Here is a 20,302-nt window from a genome sequence, read left to right on the forward strand (position 1 = left end):
AAATAAACTATTTATTACATACCCATATGAATAAATAATTACAAAATAGCCCCTAATTAATTATTACAAACCAAAACTTTGAATAATTAACAACAATCACAACATCAACCACAAACAAACATCCACTTTGGTCTACGGCTCGGTCTAGTTTTAACAAACATAACCCGTTATGTTTTAGGAACCCGTTCCAAAACCCCTTGACTTTATCGGGCCTAGCCCAACCCATTTGGGCTTGACCCAATAACTAGATTATGGGCTTCGGCCCACATGTGCAAAACACATGGGCTTCGGCCCAATTAAAAAACTCATGGGCTCGGCCCAATTAAAAAACTCATGGGCTCGGCCCATTTAACCAAAAATGGGCTTCGGCCCATATAGCTTTTCCCTTTAATTTCCGGTTAGCCCAATAACCATATTAAAGTGGGCTTCGGCCCAAATTCACCCGAATTGGGCTTCGGCCCATTTACTCGGTTTTAAATTTTTTTTATTTTTTTTTTTTTTTTGAACAAAGCCAAAAACAATAACAAGATTAAATACAAAAAAAAATCATGCATGTTAATTTTTGTATAAAATCTTTCAAGGGGAAAAAATATAAAACCGAGAACCCGAAGCTTAGTTTCCCGTATCCCGGCTCTTGATGCCATTTGTTGGGTTTCTATGGAATTTATAAACTTAGTTAACCATTTAACTAGTCACAATTAAGGCGGAAGCGTGATGTTTACAAACTAAACATATGTATCCATGTTTATATATATGTTACAAGTTTATAAAATGTGTACATGAACAACCTAATTTATTCATGTTATAAGATTACCAATAATCTATTTACTAGAAACCCGAAACAAGGATCAAATGATACGGAAAAGCTAAACTATCAAAGCTTGTAAACACTTACATTCTTAACCCTTTAAGAGTTTAGTTGGTGGTTGAAGAAGATGATGATGTTGATGCTAGACTTTCAAAGGGAAAATCCTCAAACGGAATGTACCCCGAGCCTCCAACACACACCGAGCTATGTTAGGAAGTTTGAACACGAAAAACCGAGACCCGAGCCTTCTTTTCTTCCTTGGCCGTAAACAAGAAGAAAGAAAAAGAGTGTTGTGTTTTTTTTGTTTACTTGAAAGTGTTGTTATAATGTATCTTGATCTTGATCTTTTATCATTACACACCATCATCCAACATGGTGTTAGGTTTTTGGTTAAGTTCACACTCAACCTTTTCATGACAAAATATTGACCAAGACATGGGGTGTGGGGCCCACCCAAAACCGGCCCCAATTATTATATATATATATATATTTTTTTTTTTATTTTATTTATTTTATAAAGTATAAAATAAATATATAAACACCCCATCTTTTATAAACCATTTTACAAAAGAACACATAGTTAAATAATCATTCCAATAATAATTATTTGAATAAATAAATTAACCAATTAATTTATTTAACACTTTCAAGTAATTATTCAGAAACCCGTTTTTCTGAATGTGTCGTGTTCTGTATTTGTCTTATAGATCTTATCTTAACAAATACATAATTGGTGTGTGTCTAACTCGTTATTGGGTATGACCCGACTTGGATCAAACACGGCTAGCCACATTAACCTAATTATGTGTCTCGGGCATACGGTATTCCAACAAGGCGAACTTTTTTTTTGGGCCTTAAGTAAAAGAAACATTTTGTTGGGTTTAAACAACTTAATTATAAATTGCCTTATTTGATTATGATTTAAGTTGTGAAAAACTTTTGTATAAAAATAAGCTTAAAATTGTCTCAAATAAGACTAGAACCCACAACCTTTTGTTTGATGTCATACCCCTTTACCATTAGACCAAGCTAGTGGTTATCTAATTGTGTTGAAACATTGATTATACACATGTTTTTGATAAAAATACATATAATTTTTTTTTGAAAAAAAAAAATTCTGGCTTAGCGGGGTGTCGGGTCTGTGGCCGTCGACTACCCTGCCATGCCTCAAAGACGGCCGGCCCTGTTAAGGAGTTGGGTGTACTCGGATATGGTAAATATAAAGAAAATTAATTTTTGGATATTATATATATATGTCAAGTATCATAAATTTACTAATATTTATAATAAAATAAATAAAAATCAATATAAATAAGATAAATACATTTTTACATTATAAATTATTCTAAAATTTGTTAGCCATTTAGTAAAAAAAATGATATTTATTATTTAATATTAAAGATATACAAATTGTGCTTTATTTTTAAGTCAAAATCGGCTCAAATTCACCGATTAGATGCGATTCTGACTGAGGTTGACTACCTTTAGCATGGTTAGCAGACCATGTGACAAAAGGGTTAGACTCCAATCAAATTTGTTTCGATGAGACGCCCAGTTCATTCCAAAACATGTTAAACTTAATATGAAAAACTCACTTAGAAGGCTTAAAAGAGACAAACCAAACAAGTGATCATCTCCATACATTTTAATTACACGAAATGTCATTTGCCACATAATATAATAATATAATATACAATAAAACCATACCGTAAATCACGACAACGTAACATATAACACAAAGAAAGAACCAATCATCACACAAAACACTAAACCGTGCCCAACATGTAGGTAAACACATAATATATGCAGCAAGAACCAAAACCGAATGATATTCTGACCATAGTATATTATCTTATTATTATTATCGGTGACTGCTGCAAACTAATCTTTACCTAAACACAAGTTTTTATAACATTGGCACGCCGTAAATGATCACATATCATAAGAGTGAAACCATGAAGAAACGAGGTTACACTTGATGATGTGATTGAAGGGCGCCTTGAAGATTCTTTACAGCACTGTCATAGTTAACAAAACCCATGAACCAGAATTCATGATTATCAACCGAGATAATCTGGATGTACTTTTCAGCAGGATTGGCTTTGCTTTTCGAAGCATTCACGGCTTTCAGTTGATGCAACGGGATAACCACCTGTTATTACAAGGTTTTAGTCCAATAGGCTAGTTGTTTATTTATAAACTAGTTATTTTTACCTTTAATTGATTAAATAGGTTAACTGAAAATAAAACAGGTCAAACGGGTCCAAAAATGTTTTTAAAACATGATACCTCCTAAATTGCATCGGTAAAATACTTGGATTATTATGTAGTGTTTTAAAATTTCGCAGCTTGGGGTCGACTCACTTATTGATTAATTATTTTATTTACATATACTTATAACTATTTTTTATATATATTTATAACATTAATTTTCATATTAACTATTCAGTTATATCTTATTTTAATGAATTATTATTATTATTATTATTATGTAAATACATATTAAATAAAATTATATACATAATAGACCTGTTTAAGCTCGTGGTCCTAGTCAAGCCCAATGCACGAGGCTGAGGCTTGACTCATTAACTATTTGATTATTTTATTTAAACATACTTATAACTATTTTTATATATGTTTATAATTTTATTTTTTATAACATAATATTTTATTAAGTTATTTTTATCATAACTTAATACACTTATCTTACACACACCCACAAATAACAGCCTCATTTAGACTCGTGAGCCTAGTCAAGCTTGATATGAGAAGCTCGGACTCGAGCTCATTTAATCTCAGCATGATTCACACTTTTAACGAGCTGATCTCAAATATCTCATAAGCAGCTCGACTTGCTTACACCTCTAATTTAATAAATGGTAAGAAGAAAGCTGACCTTATAATAGCTCCATTGTGTCTCCTCACCAACTTTGTATGAAAGTGGATTGTCACTAGAAAAAGCAAGCTTTGCGGTTGACATGTAGAGGATTCCCATGACGGGACCCGCAGATGTGGAAAGGTAGCAGGGATAATATTTCACAAGTTTCTCATCGGGGACCGTCTCAAATGTTGTTGCAAAGATTTTTTCATAGCCACCTTCGGTTAGAGCTTTGGTTCCTTGAGCAATTCTCCCAACCGCAGCATCAGTAATACTTGGTGCAGTCTTCACTGATTAAGAGGGAAATAAATGAAAATAGCTTAATAAAAGTTAACAAGTTAATGGAGTACTAACTTAAAACATGTATCAGATGTCACAGCTATAATGGGATCATAGGATGTAGTCTCAGCCATTTCTTTTTTTCGATTTAAGTTCTTCATTCAAGGCTCCACAGGGAAAACAGAACACTTCAAATAAATATTTGATATAATGTGTGTACAAATAGATACAATAAATTTGTACTCTCATGCTGACTGCTATCTAATTATTGGATTTGACATTTGTGTTTGCAATACTTTGTTTTTATTTTCTTATTCATATGCACCTGTCTCCTTTACTTGTTTGTAATAATGTATGGCTCCCTTCACTTATTTCTTGTTCAGTTTTCCACTTTTCCCAACTAAGCTTTTTGTTTATTTGTTAATAGGATGTGACACCTCAGCAGAAACAAAAACTATGCGCTGTTTATTTGTTAAGTCATTAGTCTCAGTGATTCCAAATTCACCCTAAACAGCTACAAATCATGAATCAGGTGACGAAGATGCCCTCTACTTTTATTTAAACACAAAAATACCTTTGATGAGGTATTTTAACATATTTTAAAAATTAAGGACCCAAAGAAACCAATATCTTTATTGGGTAGCCTTAATAGAAAACGTCCAACACTTGGATGGCCGGCACATACAATATCTTTATTTATTTTTAAATTCTATTCTCAAATATACTAATTTGTTATAATGATACGTTTTCCTAAATGCCGTTGTAACAACACAGCCGCTTTAGAAAAGTCGAGGTCTTGAACCAGTCATACTTCAAATAAAATGATACTACAAACAAATTATGCTACTAAAATCAAGTCATATATAAAGCATGTTGTTATTAAAATCATCCGCATAAAGCAGGCCCTGTCGGGCTTTACTAATACCACTTGCATTACAAAAAACTTGAGGGTCCAATAAATGATCATGATTCAAAATATTTCAATATCATCACACCAATCAACTTCTTGAAGACAAACTTGTCATCATATTTTGAAATTTACTATTCAAAATATGAACTATTACAAAAGATAACCTTATAAACAGGTCATGTTTTAAAAGTTTTGTCTTGAAACTTTAGAAGACAACTTGTAAAAATATGTCAAATTTTGAACTTAATTATGAAGCAAACTAGTCTAGCTATATAGACAATAAAATATAAATTTCAGCATTATAACCATCAATGATTCAAAAATGTGCTTCCAAAAAGGTGTAGTATATTTAAAAATATACAACTAACTTTGACGTTACAAGATGACTTTTTGAAAGATAGTTGCAAAAAACGATACAGAAAAAAATTTAAAAGAAAGAAGGGAATGATATGTGGGGTACTGGGATGCGTGCTTAGGAGTGAACAAAATAAAAGGAAATGGTAAGAATATAAATAGTTATCAAAAGTTTCAGATGGATTGAACAGCTTGGATCATTGACTGGCCCAAGTATTGATCCGCTTACAAAGGTTATTATTAGATATGCTAGATAGTCTACTTAATCGCGTAGATCAAGTTTTTCATATATGATCCATGTCATTATAATCTTGGCTTCAAAAAGCACACTTAAGGGAACAAGCATACCCGAGGCACGAGGCGGGCACATCAGCAGTGCCTCAAGTACATGATCAGTTTTTGTGCATGAGTGCCTCAGGAGGTTGTTTATATAGCGGTTATTTACATATTTAATCATATAAAGAGATTATTTATATATAAATTTCGGGTAGCAGTGATAGAAACCTACTAGAAATGTATAGATATTGCATACAAACCTACTAATGGTCTCACTCTTAATTAAATTATGTTAATCTTCCTGTAAGAAGTCAACTATACAAATGCTATGGCAGCAAAAAAATAGTTGAAGGCTTTTTAACATTTAAGATGATGTTTCATGAATGGAAACCATACAGTTGGTTTGAAACTGACAAAATATTAACTTATTTAAAATCTAATCACGCCCACTGTGATTTGAACTTTGAGTTAACCTTTACATATTATTAATCCTATCATTCAGCCAATTTAGATGAAACCAGTATAAAGTGTTTTTACCAAACTTACATTTGATAAAACCATAGTTATCAAATGCGATAAGCGCTCGAAAGCGTTGAGGCTGGGTCTAGTGCCCAGGCGATGAGCGGAAAAAAAGCGCCCGATTTTGAAAAAAAAACGCACACTATAAAAACAAAATTTTTAACTTAAATAGAACATCTTATGAAGAACACATACATTCATTCTTCAAATAGTTTATAAAACAACCAAAATCCAAAACAAGTAGTACCAAGTACATCATAATAATTAGAAAAACGAAAAACCAAAACACAGAAAACCCAAAAACTAAAACAACTCAATCATCATCGGTCGTGTCATCAGCTTCCACCACAGTACCTTTGGCTTCCTTCATTTGATCATCAGAATCTTCGTAACTAGGAGGCTTTAGATGTGGCCCGTAGTTTTCAACAACGAAAATCATTTCTTTGAAGCTGTCCATATTGGCTACATTAAACGCAATTTCAGCTCGATAAAAAAAGGAAGCAATGGTTTTCTTGGCCTTTTGATTCTTCATGTTGTCTTTCAACTCTTGTTTAACATCCTCGGGACAATTTTCACAGTCCTTGACATTTCTGTCACCTCTGATTTGATGTAATTTGGCTCTAAAAATACCTCCTTTTGTTACCTTTTGTTACCTCCTTTTAATTAAAGCGGCAGGCGCATTAATTGCGATTAGCATGCAGCAAATATTTAAGGCGCGGTCTTATTTTCCCAAACCTCCCCATGTGTATTAAATTCCCTTTAATAATATGTTCCTATTCTCTAGGAGTCTAAGACTCCACTATTTAAGGGATTCCACAATCAATATTATAGCACACAAAATCATCAATAAACTAAGATTTTACAGGTTAGCTTTTTTTCTTAAAAAACCTAAATTCGGATTTCTTTCTTTACTCTGCAGTTTTTGTTCTTTGTTTCTTATAATCTTATCTAACTTTAATATTTGTTTCAGCAAATGGCTTCTTCACAATTTGACGTTGCAACCTCCCAATTCAACCGAAAGGATCCGGGCTGGAAATACAATTTCATTCAAAATGAAAACGACAAGAAATCCATCACATGCAAATTCTGCCAAAAGGTAACAAAAGAATGTATTTTTAGAGCCAAACTACATCAAATCGAAGGTGACATAAATGTCAAAGACTGTGAAAATTGTCCCGAGGATGTAAAAGAAGAGTTGAAAGACTACATGAAGAATCAAAAGGCCAAGAAAACCATTGCTGCCTTTTTTTATCGAGCTGGAATTGCGTTTAATGTAGCCAATATGGACAGCTTCAAAGAAATGATTTCCGATGTTGGAAACTACGGGCCACATCTAAAGCCTCCTAGTTACGAAGATTCTGATGATCAAGTGAAGGAAGCCAAAGGTACTATGGTGGAAGTTGATGACACGACCGATGATGATTGAGTTGTTTTAGTTTTTGGGTTTTCTGTGTTTTTTGGTTTTTCGTTTTTCTAATTATTATGATGTACTTGGTACTACTTGTTTTGGATTTTGGATTTTGGTTGTTTTATAAACTATTTAAAGAATGAATGTATGTGTTCTTCATAAGATGTTCTATTTAAGTTAAAATTTTTGTTTTTATAATGTGTGTTTTTTTTTCAAAATCGGACGCTTTTTTTGCGCTTATCGCCTGAGCACTAGACCCAGCCTCAACGCTTTCGAGCGCTTATCGCATTTGATAACTATGATACAACCAAAATGAAATTTATACCTCGTTAGCATGCACCTTGTTGAGTGTCCTCTATACACATGTTCTCAATTAACTTTATCATAACTCTTTATACTTATCTAAATCAAACTCAAACACAGACCTCATAACTTCTCTTGGGCACTAATTAATAGGTATCCTAGATCCACTGCCACCTAAGATATACAATGGTACAGCAAACTTAATCCCAATAAACAATTGTCCGCTTTCTTATTCATTTGATTCATAGTTACCACCTACCTTTATGCATTTTATGTTTCATGTATTTGAAACACTTAAGGAACATATACAGTATGAAATAGATAGACACTAATTTTTGATATATATATATATATGACTATATGTGTATATGTGTGTGTGTGTGTGTATACATACGTGTGTGTGTGTGTTCTTCAATATCTGCTTAGCTATAAAGATGCATTTCAAACTAAAACTACTCGCACTATGCTTCATATATAGAGAGTCAAACGATATGTAAAGCAAATTATCAAAAAGCAATTAAGTAGTAGTAAAACTCACAGTGTTGCCAGACTTCTCCAGCATAGTCCTGCCCCTTCTTTGTTGCATCAGCAGCCTTCTTTCCCCATTTCCCAAGCACATCCTTCACCGTATCAATCGTTTCTAAATTAACAAACATGTAAACATCAAAATACAGTTTTAAGTGATCAATAAACATCTAATCAAACACGACGCAGTTAATGTAGAAAAATATCGGATATCGGTCAAAGACCGATATTTGAGATATTGATTATCGTAGTGGGATATCGGTAATTTTAATATCATGCAGAATTTATATATATATATAGCAATTTAACACTAACAATTCAGTATGCTCTTCTAACACTAACAAATTAACTTATTGCAACTTACAAAACAGTAACAATTGTAGCAAGTAGGAACTGATTATTAAGACTTAATATACTAACATTAAACACTAAAAATTGACAATTAAGACTTAAAAACTGGTATCGATAAAATCGGTCAAATATCGGTAAACATCGCCTATATGCTAAAGCACAGATATTGAGTGCATAGATCAACCAGGTAATTTTCTAAACCTAATGGTTCCTACACAGTCAATATAAGTATCATGTTCATATCACTTAGCATCAAACCCTAACAAAACAGATCTATTACAAAAATATATATATAAATTCAACAACACACTCACTCTTCGTAGAAGACGTGGGCACGGGAGCTGGTGTGACGTACGGATTAGACTCACTAGGCATCGTGGTTGCCTGACCTCCGGCAACACCGTGCGAAACTTGCGGCGGAGCATCCGATGCCCTGGCGGCGGACGTATACACCGGTTGACCGGTAACCGGCGGCGGCGGAGTTTGCGGTTCATTACCGACAGGCACAGATGTCCAGCTCTCACCGGCGGCAGTTGGAGGAGGTGGAACGATGTCGTTTGGATCGAGTTTGGGGTACGGAGCGTAGTCGGTGGAGTGAGATTGAGATTGAGATTCGTCTGGTTTATTAGCAGCTGATTGATTTGGATTCATTATTAATATTATGTTATGTGAGTGAATATCGGATGAAAAGAAAAGAAATTTGGTTGAATTTGTTTGATTATTTGGTTTCCGTCTGATAAGGGTTAACGATTTCGATTTGATTGGAACGTGTAGAGCATCAGGCGTCACGTTATCTAACGGTTAACTATCCTATCTATGTATGTTCTAGAAACTCTAGTCAATATGGAATGGCGTTACAAATCGACGTAAACAGCATTCCCGATCCATTCTTTAAATTATGCGAGCAGGAGATAGTAAAAAATGGTTGCGAGAGAAAAGAGAGAAATGTTAATGTTTATGGTTAAACATTGTAGGTTACTAAAACGGGAAGCTAAGGTATTTCATGCGATTTGTCTAATGACGGTATGGTGTATTTGGAATGTGAGAAAGAAAATCGGTGAACACTAATAACATAACTGGTTAGATAAGAACTTTGAGTTTTTTATGGGTTCGAATATGTTGAAGAACTTCAACATAACTGGTGAAGAGGGGTTGGGTGAAACAATGTTGCGATAGAAAATGTAAACATGTTGTTGTACAATTGGTTTAGCTACTTGCTAGTTGTCGACGTCTAAGTATTAATAAATTCCTATTGATTGCTCGTTCAAAAAATATACTATCGGTAAAGTATATTTATTGTATATCATTTTAATGCACACTTACCATAATATAAGCATGCATGTTGGTATACATCCTTATAATACTTTCACATCGTGATATTGGTGCTTCTTGGAGTTGAAAAAATGTATAAAAGGATAACTTAAACTTGGTACAATTTAATATATATTTTTTAATTCTTTATCTTTTTCATTTGATTGATTTATCAAATGGAGAATACATGTATCTTAAGCTAACATTTCACTTATATGTTTAGTCAATTAGATTTAACATCGCCAAGAAAAATTCATGTATGGTAAATTATGAAAATGGTCCTATGCTTTATATGAAACTATATTTTTGGTTTGTAGGAGTGAAATTTAACGGGTGATGCTACTTTCTTAAACTTGTTGCATAAATGGTTCTAATATATTATTAAACGGTTGTTAAGACATATCATGTCAGCACATGCAAGTAATGGGTCATTTCTATTTTCTAGTTTCTACTACTTTTTATTATATGAATTATAAAACTATATTTTATAATTTATTATTTCTTCTTTATTTTTTAATAAATATCTATGATATAATGAAAAGGTGTATGTGTAAGAATAAATATATATAATGTGTTTATTAATATGGTCATCGTTATCATTTATATTATAATACATTAAAATAATTATTTATATTTTATTATATATTAATTTGGTAATTGTTGATAAACCATATTAACGTTACCAGTTAATAAAGGGGTTCACATTGGGTGTATATAAGGGAGTAATCAGATTAACATCATAACTTAATCACATAAACATTAATTACTTGTGCCTCCTCTCTCCCAAAATCGATTACTGTATAGAACTTTAATCCTCATCCTAAAGGAGAACTTGATAAAGGTGACAATCATGTTGTCTGTATCATAGTCCTTTGTTGTGGCCACCCCCTTTGTTGTAACAGCATATGTACGTACGTATGTTTTTCCATTACTAACATGAAGAATTTATCAACATTATGAACCATTAACAATCACTTCCTTTTAACAACCATTCGGTTTGAATGTTTCTAACTCATCTTTGATCACTCACCGCCAAGGTGGAAACTTCCTAATGGCGGGTGGCCCGCGACCCCCGCTTTTTCTAAGTGTATAAATTTATACGCTTTTGTTCGAAAATTTTTACACGTAAGACCAATCAAGAAATAGTGAAAATAGTTAAAACGGTGTTGGGTTGTCTTGATTATTGGTCTGAGAATCATAAGATCAGTCAAAGAATAGTGAAAACGGTTTGTGTAATTGTTTTGAATTTTTCTCCTAAAATTTACATATAACTATATGTAATAAACCACAACACACATGAAAATGAAAGAAGCATGGTTCATTATTGTAGGTCTTATTAATTTATTATCTTTATATCATGAAGACAAAAACCATCCTAAATGGGATCTTGATTTTGACAACTTTGATTGAAACTAGTTTCACTTATTTCCCAACCAGATATATTAGGAGAGGGAAAGAAAGACGATTATTAGGTTAGAAAACATATTACATACTGCTTACAAAGAATTAAGTTGTTATAGAGAAAAGTTTGTTTCAACAGAAAAATTGCAATTTATTGGATAAACTAAATTATTATTAGATATATATTGGATCCATTTGAAGATTAATATCTTTTGTTGGAAAACTACATTAAATAGAATAGGGATTACTCTATGGAATAGTAATCAACTTTGAAAGTTGTCATAATCAGGTCACTGATACAAACTTTTGTTCCAATCAGGTCATTGAACTTTTATTTGTGTTCCAATCATATATATTTTACCTGTATAGCAGGTAATCTAGGCTTTTTTTTATATTTTTAATAGTTTTCATTTACCATCTCATGGAAAACCCTTTTCGCTCGGTTTGGCCTTATCTCTCTCTAGGGGTATTTTAGTGATAGGTTCTATAGGAACTGGACGATCTTATTTGGTCAAATACCTAGCGAAAAACTCCTATCTTCCTTTCATTACGGTATTTTTGAACAAGTTTCTGGATAAAAAGTTTCAAGGTTTTGACGATATTGATGCTAGTGACGATATGGAGCCGGAACTGCTAACTAGCATGAATGCGCTAACTATGAATATGATGCCTGAAGATGAAGACCTACTTTATATCATCCTTCATTTCGAATTAGCAAAAGCAATGTCTCCTTGCATAATATGATTCCTCCAGAATAGTTAACGAGTTTTTCGGTTTGATTCGTCTCCTATTCATCTCCAAAAGGTGGCTCTCGGCCTGAGTTATATTAAGGTAAGGTGGCCAAACGCCCCTATGGTCCAGTGGTTACGACCTTTCTCTTTCACGGAGAAAACGAAGATTCAAGTCCCTCTAGGGGTATACCAATACTCAAGACTATAAGGAGTAATAACTTTTAAACTTTTAAAGGTTGCGAAAATTAGTAAAAATGCGAAATATAATTTAAAAATTCCGAAAATTTGCAAAAGAAATTCGGAAAATTGCAAAAATTGAAAAAAAAAAACGGGTCGGAACGGGTTAGGGTCAACATGTTCGGGTTAGAACAGGTCAAGATCGAAACTGGTCAAAACGGGTTTCGGGTCAGCTTTTTTTTTGGACCAACGAATCAGCGCGTTTTCAACACGTTACAACTCGTTAAAGCAATTTTTTCAATTCGTTTCAGAACTTAACAGCTCGTTTAAGCGATTTTTCAGCTCGTTTAAGCTACTTTCAGCTCGTTTAAGCTATTACAACTCGTTTAAGCGATTTTCAGCTCGTTTCAGCACCTAACAGCTCGTTTAAGTGATTTTCAGCTCGTTTCAGCACCTAACAGCTCGTTTAAGCGATTTTTCAACTAGTTTAAGCGAGTTGTTAGGTGCTGAAACAAACTGAAAAATCGCTTAAACGAGCTGTTAGGTGCTGAAACGAACTGAAATATCGCTTAAACGAGTTGTTAGGTGCTGAAACGAGCTGAAAAATCGCTTAAAACGACCTGTTAGGTGCTGAAACGAGCTGAAAAATCGCTTAAACGACCTGAAAAATCGCTTAAACGACCTGTTAGGTGCTGAAACGAGCTGAAAAATCGCTTAAACGACCTGTTAGGTGCTGAAACGAGCTGAAAAATCGCTTAAACGAGATGTTAGGTGCTGAAACGAACTGAAAAATTGCTCAAACGAGCTGTTAGGTGTTGAAACGAACTGAAATCTCACTTAAACGAGCTGTTAGGTGCTGAAACGAGCTGTTAGGTGTTGAAACAAGCTGAAAAATCGCTTAAACGAACTGTTAAATGCTGAAACGAACTGAAAAAATCGCTTAAACGAGCTTTTGCTGTTAAAACGAGCTGTAACATGTTGAAAACGAGCTGATTCGTTGGTCCAAAAAAAAACTAACCCGAAACCCGTTTTAACCCGTTCAAACCCGAATATGTTGATCCTAACCCGTTCCGACCCGTTTTGAACATTTCTTTTATTTTTTTTTACAATTTTTGCAATTTATTACAATTTTCCGAACTTTTTTTGTAAATTTTCGGAATTTTAAAATTATATTTCGCATTTTTACTAATTTTCGTTATTATGCAAAGTAGAAACATTGAAAAATTAGAAAAACCTAGATTACCTGCTATCCAGGTAAAATATCTAGGATTAGAACAAAAATGAAAGTTCAATGACCCGATTGAAACAAAAGTTTTTAACAGTGACCTGATTGAAACAATTTTCAAAGTTGGTGACTATTCTATGAAGTAATCCAGAATAAAATACTAACAAACTATGTTTTGAACAAAAGTATAGGAACAAAAATAATACCAATCGTTTGTGGAAGTTGTGGTAAAAGTAAACACTAGTGCTCATGAATCATTTACTGGTACTTGCACTTTTGCAAAATCGTTGTGGCAACCAAGAAACTCATGGTGCAAGTTTCATTCATAGCTAGGAGCTCGGTTGTCGAAGTATTAGGCTTTGCGGAGATATTCACTGGGTTCAAACTTCATAAGACCATCCTCTATGGTGAAGGGCTTCGAAGCCCCTCCCCAATGTCACGTCAGTGGCACGTGGGCACTAGGGGTTTCAAAGCCCATCCCAAAGATACCCCTCTATGGTGCGGGGGCTTCGAAGCCCCTTTAATTTTTTTATATAAAACTAAAAAACCAACAACTTTATTTAACTTGGAATATAATAAAAATCAAACTTAATTAAACTACAAAACATAAAAAAAAACATACAAATAGAAAAAAACATCTAATATTCGGCGTCCGAGTCATCGTTTGCATATTTTGCCATTATCCTTGCTTTTTTTCTCCAAAAACGCCCGCGTGGCCAGATCTAGATACGAGAGATCCTTTGCGAGGAGCTTGAAATCCTTCTCTCGTTGCCACTCTGATGTAGCATTCCTTCTTTCTTCATGCATGGCTTTGTATTCCGCATGCATCGCTTTTCTTTCTTCGTGACTTTGTTTTTTCTCCTCGCAAAACTCTTTAAGTACAAGCTCCAAGTTGTCAAACCGCGCGCTCACATCGGAACTCATCGAGGATGTCGTTCTAGACGAAGACCCCCCACCTCTAGCCGCCGCCTTGGCCTTCTCTCTTCCTACCGGACGTGACAACTCATGCGGTTTATCAAAAAGAAAATCGGGATCAATATCGTTCAAGTTAAATTGAGAATGAGCATCCGATCTGGCTTGAGACGTCGATTGATTGGCCAAAGTAATGACAAAGTAGACGTTGCAATAAAAACACGCTTCTTATCAACTTTGTGGTTTATTTGAAAAACACATAATGACAAAGTTTTCACCAACAAAAATATATAGTTGAATAAACAAGTAGAGGAGATAAAAAGAACTTATATATTGCAATTATTGGAGTATATTTAATCACTAAATTTTTAGTTCACATGCTGTTAATTACGTTTTATCCTATCTACCGGTTAAGAGAATATTATAATTTTTTTAACTTCATTAAAAACGGAGAAAAGGTAAAGTTTTGGTGATGAATTGATCATTATTTGTTATAGAGGAGCACAAATCGGGTTTTTCAAATACCCGGGTTGGATTTGGATTTGGATCCGGTTATTGTCTCTAAAAACCATAGCCTATGCATCGGGTTCGGGTTGGGTATAGAACTGAGTATTTGAATACTCTATTTTCGAGTATTGAAAAAAACTATTTTGGGTTTTTTGGGGCTTTTTACCGGAGATTTGATTTTTTAAAGTTTGCACTTTTTAGGGGTATTTTTCGAGTATTTTAAGGTATTTTTCGGGTATACATTCAAATACCCGGTTTTTCGGGTATTGGAAAAACCCGGTTTCGGATATGGAACCAGTTCGGGTTTTTGGGTATTACCGGGTACAAATCAGGTCCGGTTCGGGTTCAGGTTTTAGTACCGAAATGCATACTCTATCCGTACCCTACAGGTAGGGTCGGGTACGGGTTCGGGTATTAAAATCCCGGGTATTAAAAAACCAGTTCCGAATTTTTGTTTCAGATCCAATTCCGGGTTCAGGTTTTTTGTATTCGGAATTTAAATTTGTTGTATTCGGAATTTAAATTTGTTGTATTCGGAACGTTATGGGTTTTTTTATCAATAATATTTGGGCCTCTTGAAAAATTAAAAACTAATCATTAGCAATTTGATGAAAGCATAGATTTTTACAACTTGTTTGACCACCACAAAGTCCCTTAAATAAAACCCCCAAACAACATCTTGCATCTACAAACAAGTGAAGCATAGAGAGTATCCCTATGCCCACTTCATTAAATAAAAAATAATAAAACCCCTAAACTTATGATAATAACAATAATAATAATAATAATAATATCTAACTCCATCTCTGATCTAAAATGTCTAAACGCCTCATCTCCGGCGCCGATCAAGTTCTCGAAAACGTATTAGAAAACGTATTAATCTTCTTAACCTCACGGCGTGACCGTAACGCCGTCTCACTGGTGTGCAAATCATGGTGCCGTGCGGAAGCACACACCAGATCCGACCTCTTCATCGGAAACTGCTACGCGGTGGCTCCACGCCGCGTGACGGACCGGTTTAAGAGACTCCGGTCGGTCTATTTAAAAGGGAAACCCCGGTTCGCTGACTTTAGTTTAATGCCGGCTGACTGGGGTGCGCATTTCACGCCGTGGGTGTACGTTATGGCGGGTGCTTATCGTGCGCTGGAGAAGATTAGTCTGAAACGGATGTTGGTTACTGATGATGACCTGGCGGTTATTGCGAAATCGTTTAAGGGGTTTAAGGAGTTGGTGTTGGTTTGCTGTGAAGGGTTTGGAGCTAGAGGACTTGGGGTTATTGCTACCGAGTGCAGGTAAATAAAATTAGTATTTCGGGTTTCGGTTTCGGTTTGGATAGATTTGAAATTGTTACCGATAGGGGTGCAAACGAGTTGAGCTGACGAGATACCCGAGATTGGATTGATAAAAAAAAGCGAAATGTTTTGAGCCTTATCGAGCTTGAGCTAAGCCCGGGCCTCAAATAAAGCTCGTTTAGTTATTGAGCCCGAGCTCGAGCTCGAGCTTTGTATGGGAAGCTCGTTTGGCTCTTTGAGCCTTTACGGGCGTAGTGTTTTTAAGTTTTAACTCTTTTAGACTTCTAACTCAGAGTGCTGCCGAGCCGAGCGCGAGCTTGACTAGGCTCGAGCTCGGCTTGTTGAACGTACCTAGAGCTCGAGCTCAGCTCATTTACTATTTATCAATTATTTTTTATATAATCATAATTATTTTTGTATACTTTTTTCTATTGTAATTTTATGTATAAAATACGTAATATATATCATTTAGTTATTTTTATTTAGTTTTTCATAACATTATATATTATAATTAATTATAATTAAATATATATTTTAAAAAATTATATAAATGACAAGCGCATTTAGGCTTGCGAGCCGGCTCGAGCTTGATAAGTGAAGCTCGGGCTCGGGCTTGCTTATTAAACGGGCTTAATTTTAGGCTCGAGCTCGGGCTTGATTCAGCTTGGCTCGATCGAGCTTTTAAACGAGCCGATCTCAAGTAGTTTGTGAGCAGCTCGGCTCGTTTGCACCCTTATCAGTTCTATGTATTAGTTTCACACTGCACAACCGAGCTATGGTTTGTTTAAGGTAATGCACACTAGCTCGAGTTGAGCTAAGGCCAGTTAATGTTTTTTTTTGTCAAATTTATAAAAATAATTAAATATGTATAAATTAAATAGTAAGTAATGGCCGGTCAATCTCAAGCTTGAAAAACAACTCGTGAGCTAGCTTTGTAAAAAGAGCTTGAGATCTCGTAAGTTAAAACGAACCGAGCTAAAGCCTAGTTGAACTCGGGCTTGCTCGCCTCATTTACACCCCTAGTTACGGACTGAAACCATTGCAAGGAATGAGAGTTGCTCCACATTTGTTGCCCACACAACCGATGATAGCTTGCAACGGTTTCAGTCCATAACAGAAATTGACTCTGTTTTTTTATTTTATGAAACTAAGCTAATTTGAATCAGGAATCTTCGTGTTCTTGAGCTGAATGAAGACGAGGTTTTAGAAGACGAATTCGATTGGATTTCATGTTTTCCGTCTGATTGTACAACCAGTCTGGAGTCGTTATGCTTCGATTGTCTAGAATCCCCAGTTAATTTTGAAGCATTAGAAAAACTAGTAGCAAGATCACCGTTGTTGAAGAAGCTTAGATTGAACCGACATGTTTCAATACAGCAGCTTTACCGGTTGACTTCCCTGGCACCACAGTTGACCGATTTGGGAACTGGCGCCTTCGGGTTACAGGATATTATTGACCCGCAACAACCTGCATATCAAGAGCCCGATCATGGTCACACTTTTGCTGCCTGCAAATCAATTGTTTGTCTTTCAGGTTTCCGGGATCTTGCACATGAATATCTTCCTGCCATATTTCCAATTTGTGCGAATCTCACTTCATTGAATCTTAGTTATGCTCATGTTGATGCACAACAGCTGAAAAGCGTTATTCGCCACTGTCATAAGCTAAGGATTTTTTGGGTAATTTACACAACTTTAGAAGTTTAGATACAGATTACGCGTCTCTATATCTAGGGGTGTTCACGGTTCGGTTTGGCCAGTTTTCACATTCTGGGTCGAACCTGTAAGAACGATTTTTTGGAAAAGGTAAACCTAACAGTTCGGTTTTGGTGGGTTGCTGGTTTTTTTTCACGGAATCTTACTATTAAATTTTTGAAAACTCAGTAAAATGTTAAGTTTACAAAAAGATCAATTCTTGTATATTTAAAGTACTAAAGGATTGATAAAAAATGTGAAAAAAGAAAAATTAAAAGTAAGAAATTGTTTAAGTTAGTAATATATTCATATTTTAACTAAAAATACTTATACATATTATAATTGTTTGATTTCTGTACCTGAAAAATTTACATCATTTTTATTAATGTTATATAGATTAAGTAACTATTTTTTTTTAAATTATTTTGTTGATATTTCGGCAGGTTCGGTTTTGGTACTCTGTTCCAAACCGTACAACTAACCGTTTCACTCATAAACATGCCAAACCGACCGATCTAGTTCGTTTTGAACGGTTTCAACGATTTTCGAACGCCCCTGTTTATATCTATATTTAGGTCTAAATTTTGAAATGATGGTTTAATTTGTGTTTTTAATCTTTTACCAGACACTTGATTCAATTTGTGATGAAGGGCTTCAAGCAGTAGCCAATGCATGTACAGATCTCCGTGAGCTTCGTGTTTTTCCAACAGACCCTTCTGAAAATGCCGAGGGGCCCGTTTCTGAAACGGGCCTCCTTGCAGTATCTTTAGGGTGTAGAAAACTACAATCTATTCTTTACTTTTGTCAACAAATGACAAATGCAGCGGTTATAGCCATGTCCAATAACTGCCCGGATCTTGAGGTGTTTCGTCTTTGTATTATTGGGCGATACCGACCTGATTGGGTCACGGGTCAGCCCATGGACGAGGGTTTTGGAGCCATTGTCAAGAACTGTAAGAAACTGACTCGGTTAGCCGTTTCTGGTTTGTTAACCGATCGGGCATTTAGTTACATAGGGCAATATGGTAAATTGGTAAGAACATTATCCGTGGCGTTTGCTGCTGATGGTGATACCGGGCTGAAATACGTGTTGGAAGGGTGCACGAATCTGCAAAAGCTTGAAATCCGAGATAGCCCGTTTGGGGACTCGGGTTTACAGTCAGGTTTGCACCATTTTTATAATATGAGGTTTGTTTGGTTGTCTTCGTGTCGAGTGACTAAACAAGGGTGTTTGGAAGTTGCTAGAAGGTTGCCAAAATTAGTGGTTGAAGTTTTTAGGAGGGATGAGGAGGATGGAGGCGAGAGGGGCGATTTTGTCAATACGCTTTATATGTATCGGTCACTCGATGGCCCACGAGCCGATGCACCACAGTTTGTCAAGATTTTGTAAATTTCAATGATGTAAGCATAAGCAATCATCATAATATTTCTCAGAAGCAATAATGCTGGATTGATATCATATAGTTATACCAACTTCAAGATATGTTGGGTGCATCTTCTTCATGAATTTTCAAATTTCAATAAAGTGTAAAGATCTTCAGCAACGATTATTTAATGCGTACGTACCGAAATTCGACTGTTGTGTGGCACAAGATACAAGTTTGTTGTGTATAACGCGACAAAGATTCCATCTTTAAGGTGGGTTGATCTTGATTAATGAAGTTTGTTGTGTTTTATGCGATAAAGATTTGATCTTTGAGGTGTGTTGATCTTGATCAATGAAATTTGTTGTGATTTACACGATAGGTATTCGATCTTTAAGGTAGATGGATCTTGATTAATGAAGTCTTTTGAAGCAGCAGATGTTGATGTTTTGAGCCATGCTTCATGTTGTATTTAGATGTTAGATTTGAAATGCCCATTTTTTTCTGTTTGTTATATTCATATCTTCTTATTTAGAAGACTTTGTTTTCAAGATGTATTAGTCAAAAAGCCCTTGATTTTTTGATATATTGGATAAAAGACTAAAAGACTGTATTAACTATTAAGTGTATGTTTTGGATTGCTTCTTTGAAATGCTTTTAGGTGCTTTTGGAGGGGGGCATTTTGGACATTTTGCCTCTCTAAAAAGCAAAAAAGCATTTTAAAGAAACAATCCCAAACACTCACTAAGTTTTTGATTTTTGTTGTATTAATAATGGTGAAACTTTCACCTCACTTATGTACTAGTTTTTGATGCATAAAGTACAAGTTAATTTCCGACTTATCAACTAGCTTTAAACATAGAGGCATCAATTCGCGACAAGAAATGATATAACATTGGAATTTACGGGTTTGGGTTTTCTTCTAAACGAGTTTAGGTCAGGTTTTGGATCAAATCTTGGATCGAATCTATATTTATGAATTTTACGAATCTTCTTGTAACCATCATATGAAGCGAGGTTTCTTTAAAGAATGAGGATACGAGCAAAGTACTAACGAGTGAGATAACATACCCGAA

General features: G+C 34.8%; 2 protein-coding genes across 3 annotated transcripts; one reads left to right on the forward strand and one right to left on the reverse strand.

Annotated features, from left to right (window-relative positions):
* Window positions 1-2,422: 2,422 nt before the first annotated feature.
* LOC143541393 (GEM-like protein 1) lies at window positions 2,423-9,268 on the reverse strand. The gene is made up of 4 exons (XM_077034234.1): window positions 8,926-9,268; window positions 8,274-8,375; window positions 3,705-3,976; window positions 2,423-2,960 (listed from the first exon to the last, which is right to left on the reverse strand). Exons 1-4 carry the CDS (start codon window positions 9,260-9,262, stop codon window positions 2,778-2,780), a joined length of 894 nt encoding a protein of 297 aa, XP_076890349.1. The 5' UTR covers window positions 9,263-9,268; the 3' UTR covers window positions 2,423-2,777.
* Window positions 9,269-15,613: 6,345 nt separating this feature from the next.
* LOC143541392 (transport inhibitor response 1-like protein) lies at window positions 15,614-19,834 on the forward strand. Of its 2 annotated transcripts, XR_013136749.1 has the most exons (4): window positions 15,614-16,167; window positions 17,334-17,847; window positions 18,488-19,566; window positions 19,629-19,834. XR_013136749.1 is itself a non-coding variant. In XM_077034233.1 (3 exons), the coding sequence occupies exons 1-3, from the start codon at window positions 15,692-15,694 to the stop codon at window positions 19,250-19,252; spliced, it is 1,755 nt and encodes a 584-aa protein (XP_076890348.1). In that variant the 5' UTR covers window positions 15,614-15,691; the 3' UTR covers window positions 19,253-19,834. The 2 variants fall into 2 exon arrangements, 1 of the variants encoding a protein (XP_076890348.1); XM_077034233.1 differs by having other exon boundaries at window positions 18,488-19,834.
* Window positions 19,835-20,302: the final 468 nt, after the last annotated feature.

The sequence above is a fragment of the Bidens hawaiensis genome, unplaced genomic scaffold, assembly GCF_021521415.1.
Source record: "Bidens hawaiensis isolate Kalapana, Puna unplaced genomic scaffold, B.hawaiensis_p1.1 tig00012557_1, whole genome shotgun sequence".
Lineage (NCBI taxonomy): Eukaryota > Viridiplantae > Streptophyta > Magnoliopsida > Asterales > Asteraceae > Bidens > Bidens hawaiensis.

Excerpts from the sequence above, each read along its gene's own strand:
- LOC143541393 (XM_077034234.1), bottom strand. The coding sequence starts at position 9,262 with ATGAATCCAAATCAATCAGCTGCTAATAAACCAGACGAATCTCAATCT. Across the intron at positions 3,977-8,273 it reads TGGAGAAGTCTGGCAACACT|TGAAGACTGCACCAAGTATT; the intron begins GTGAGTTTTACT and ends CCTCTTAATCAG. Across the intron at positions 2,961-3,704 it reads CACAATGGAGCTATTATAAG|GTGGTTATCCCGTTGCATCA; the intron begins GTCAGCTTTCTT and ends TTGTAATAACAG.
- LOC143541392 (XM_077034233.1), top strand. The coding sequence starts at position 15,692 with ATGTCTAAACGCCTCATCTCCGGCGCCGATCAAGTTCTCGAAAACGTA. Across the intron at positions 16,168-17,333 it reads GTTATTGCTACCGAGTGCAG|GAATCTTCGTGTTCTTGAGC; the intron begins GTAAATAAAATT and ends AATTTGAATCAG. Across the intron at positions 17,848-18,487 it reads ATAAGCTAAGGATTTTTTGG|ACACTTGATTCAATTTGTGA; the intron begins GTAATTTACACA and ends ATCTTTTACCAG.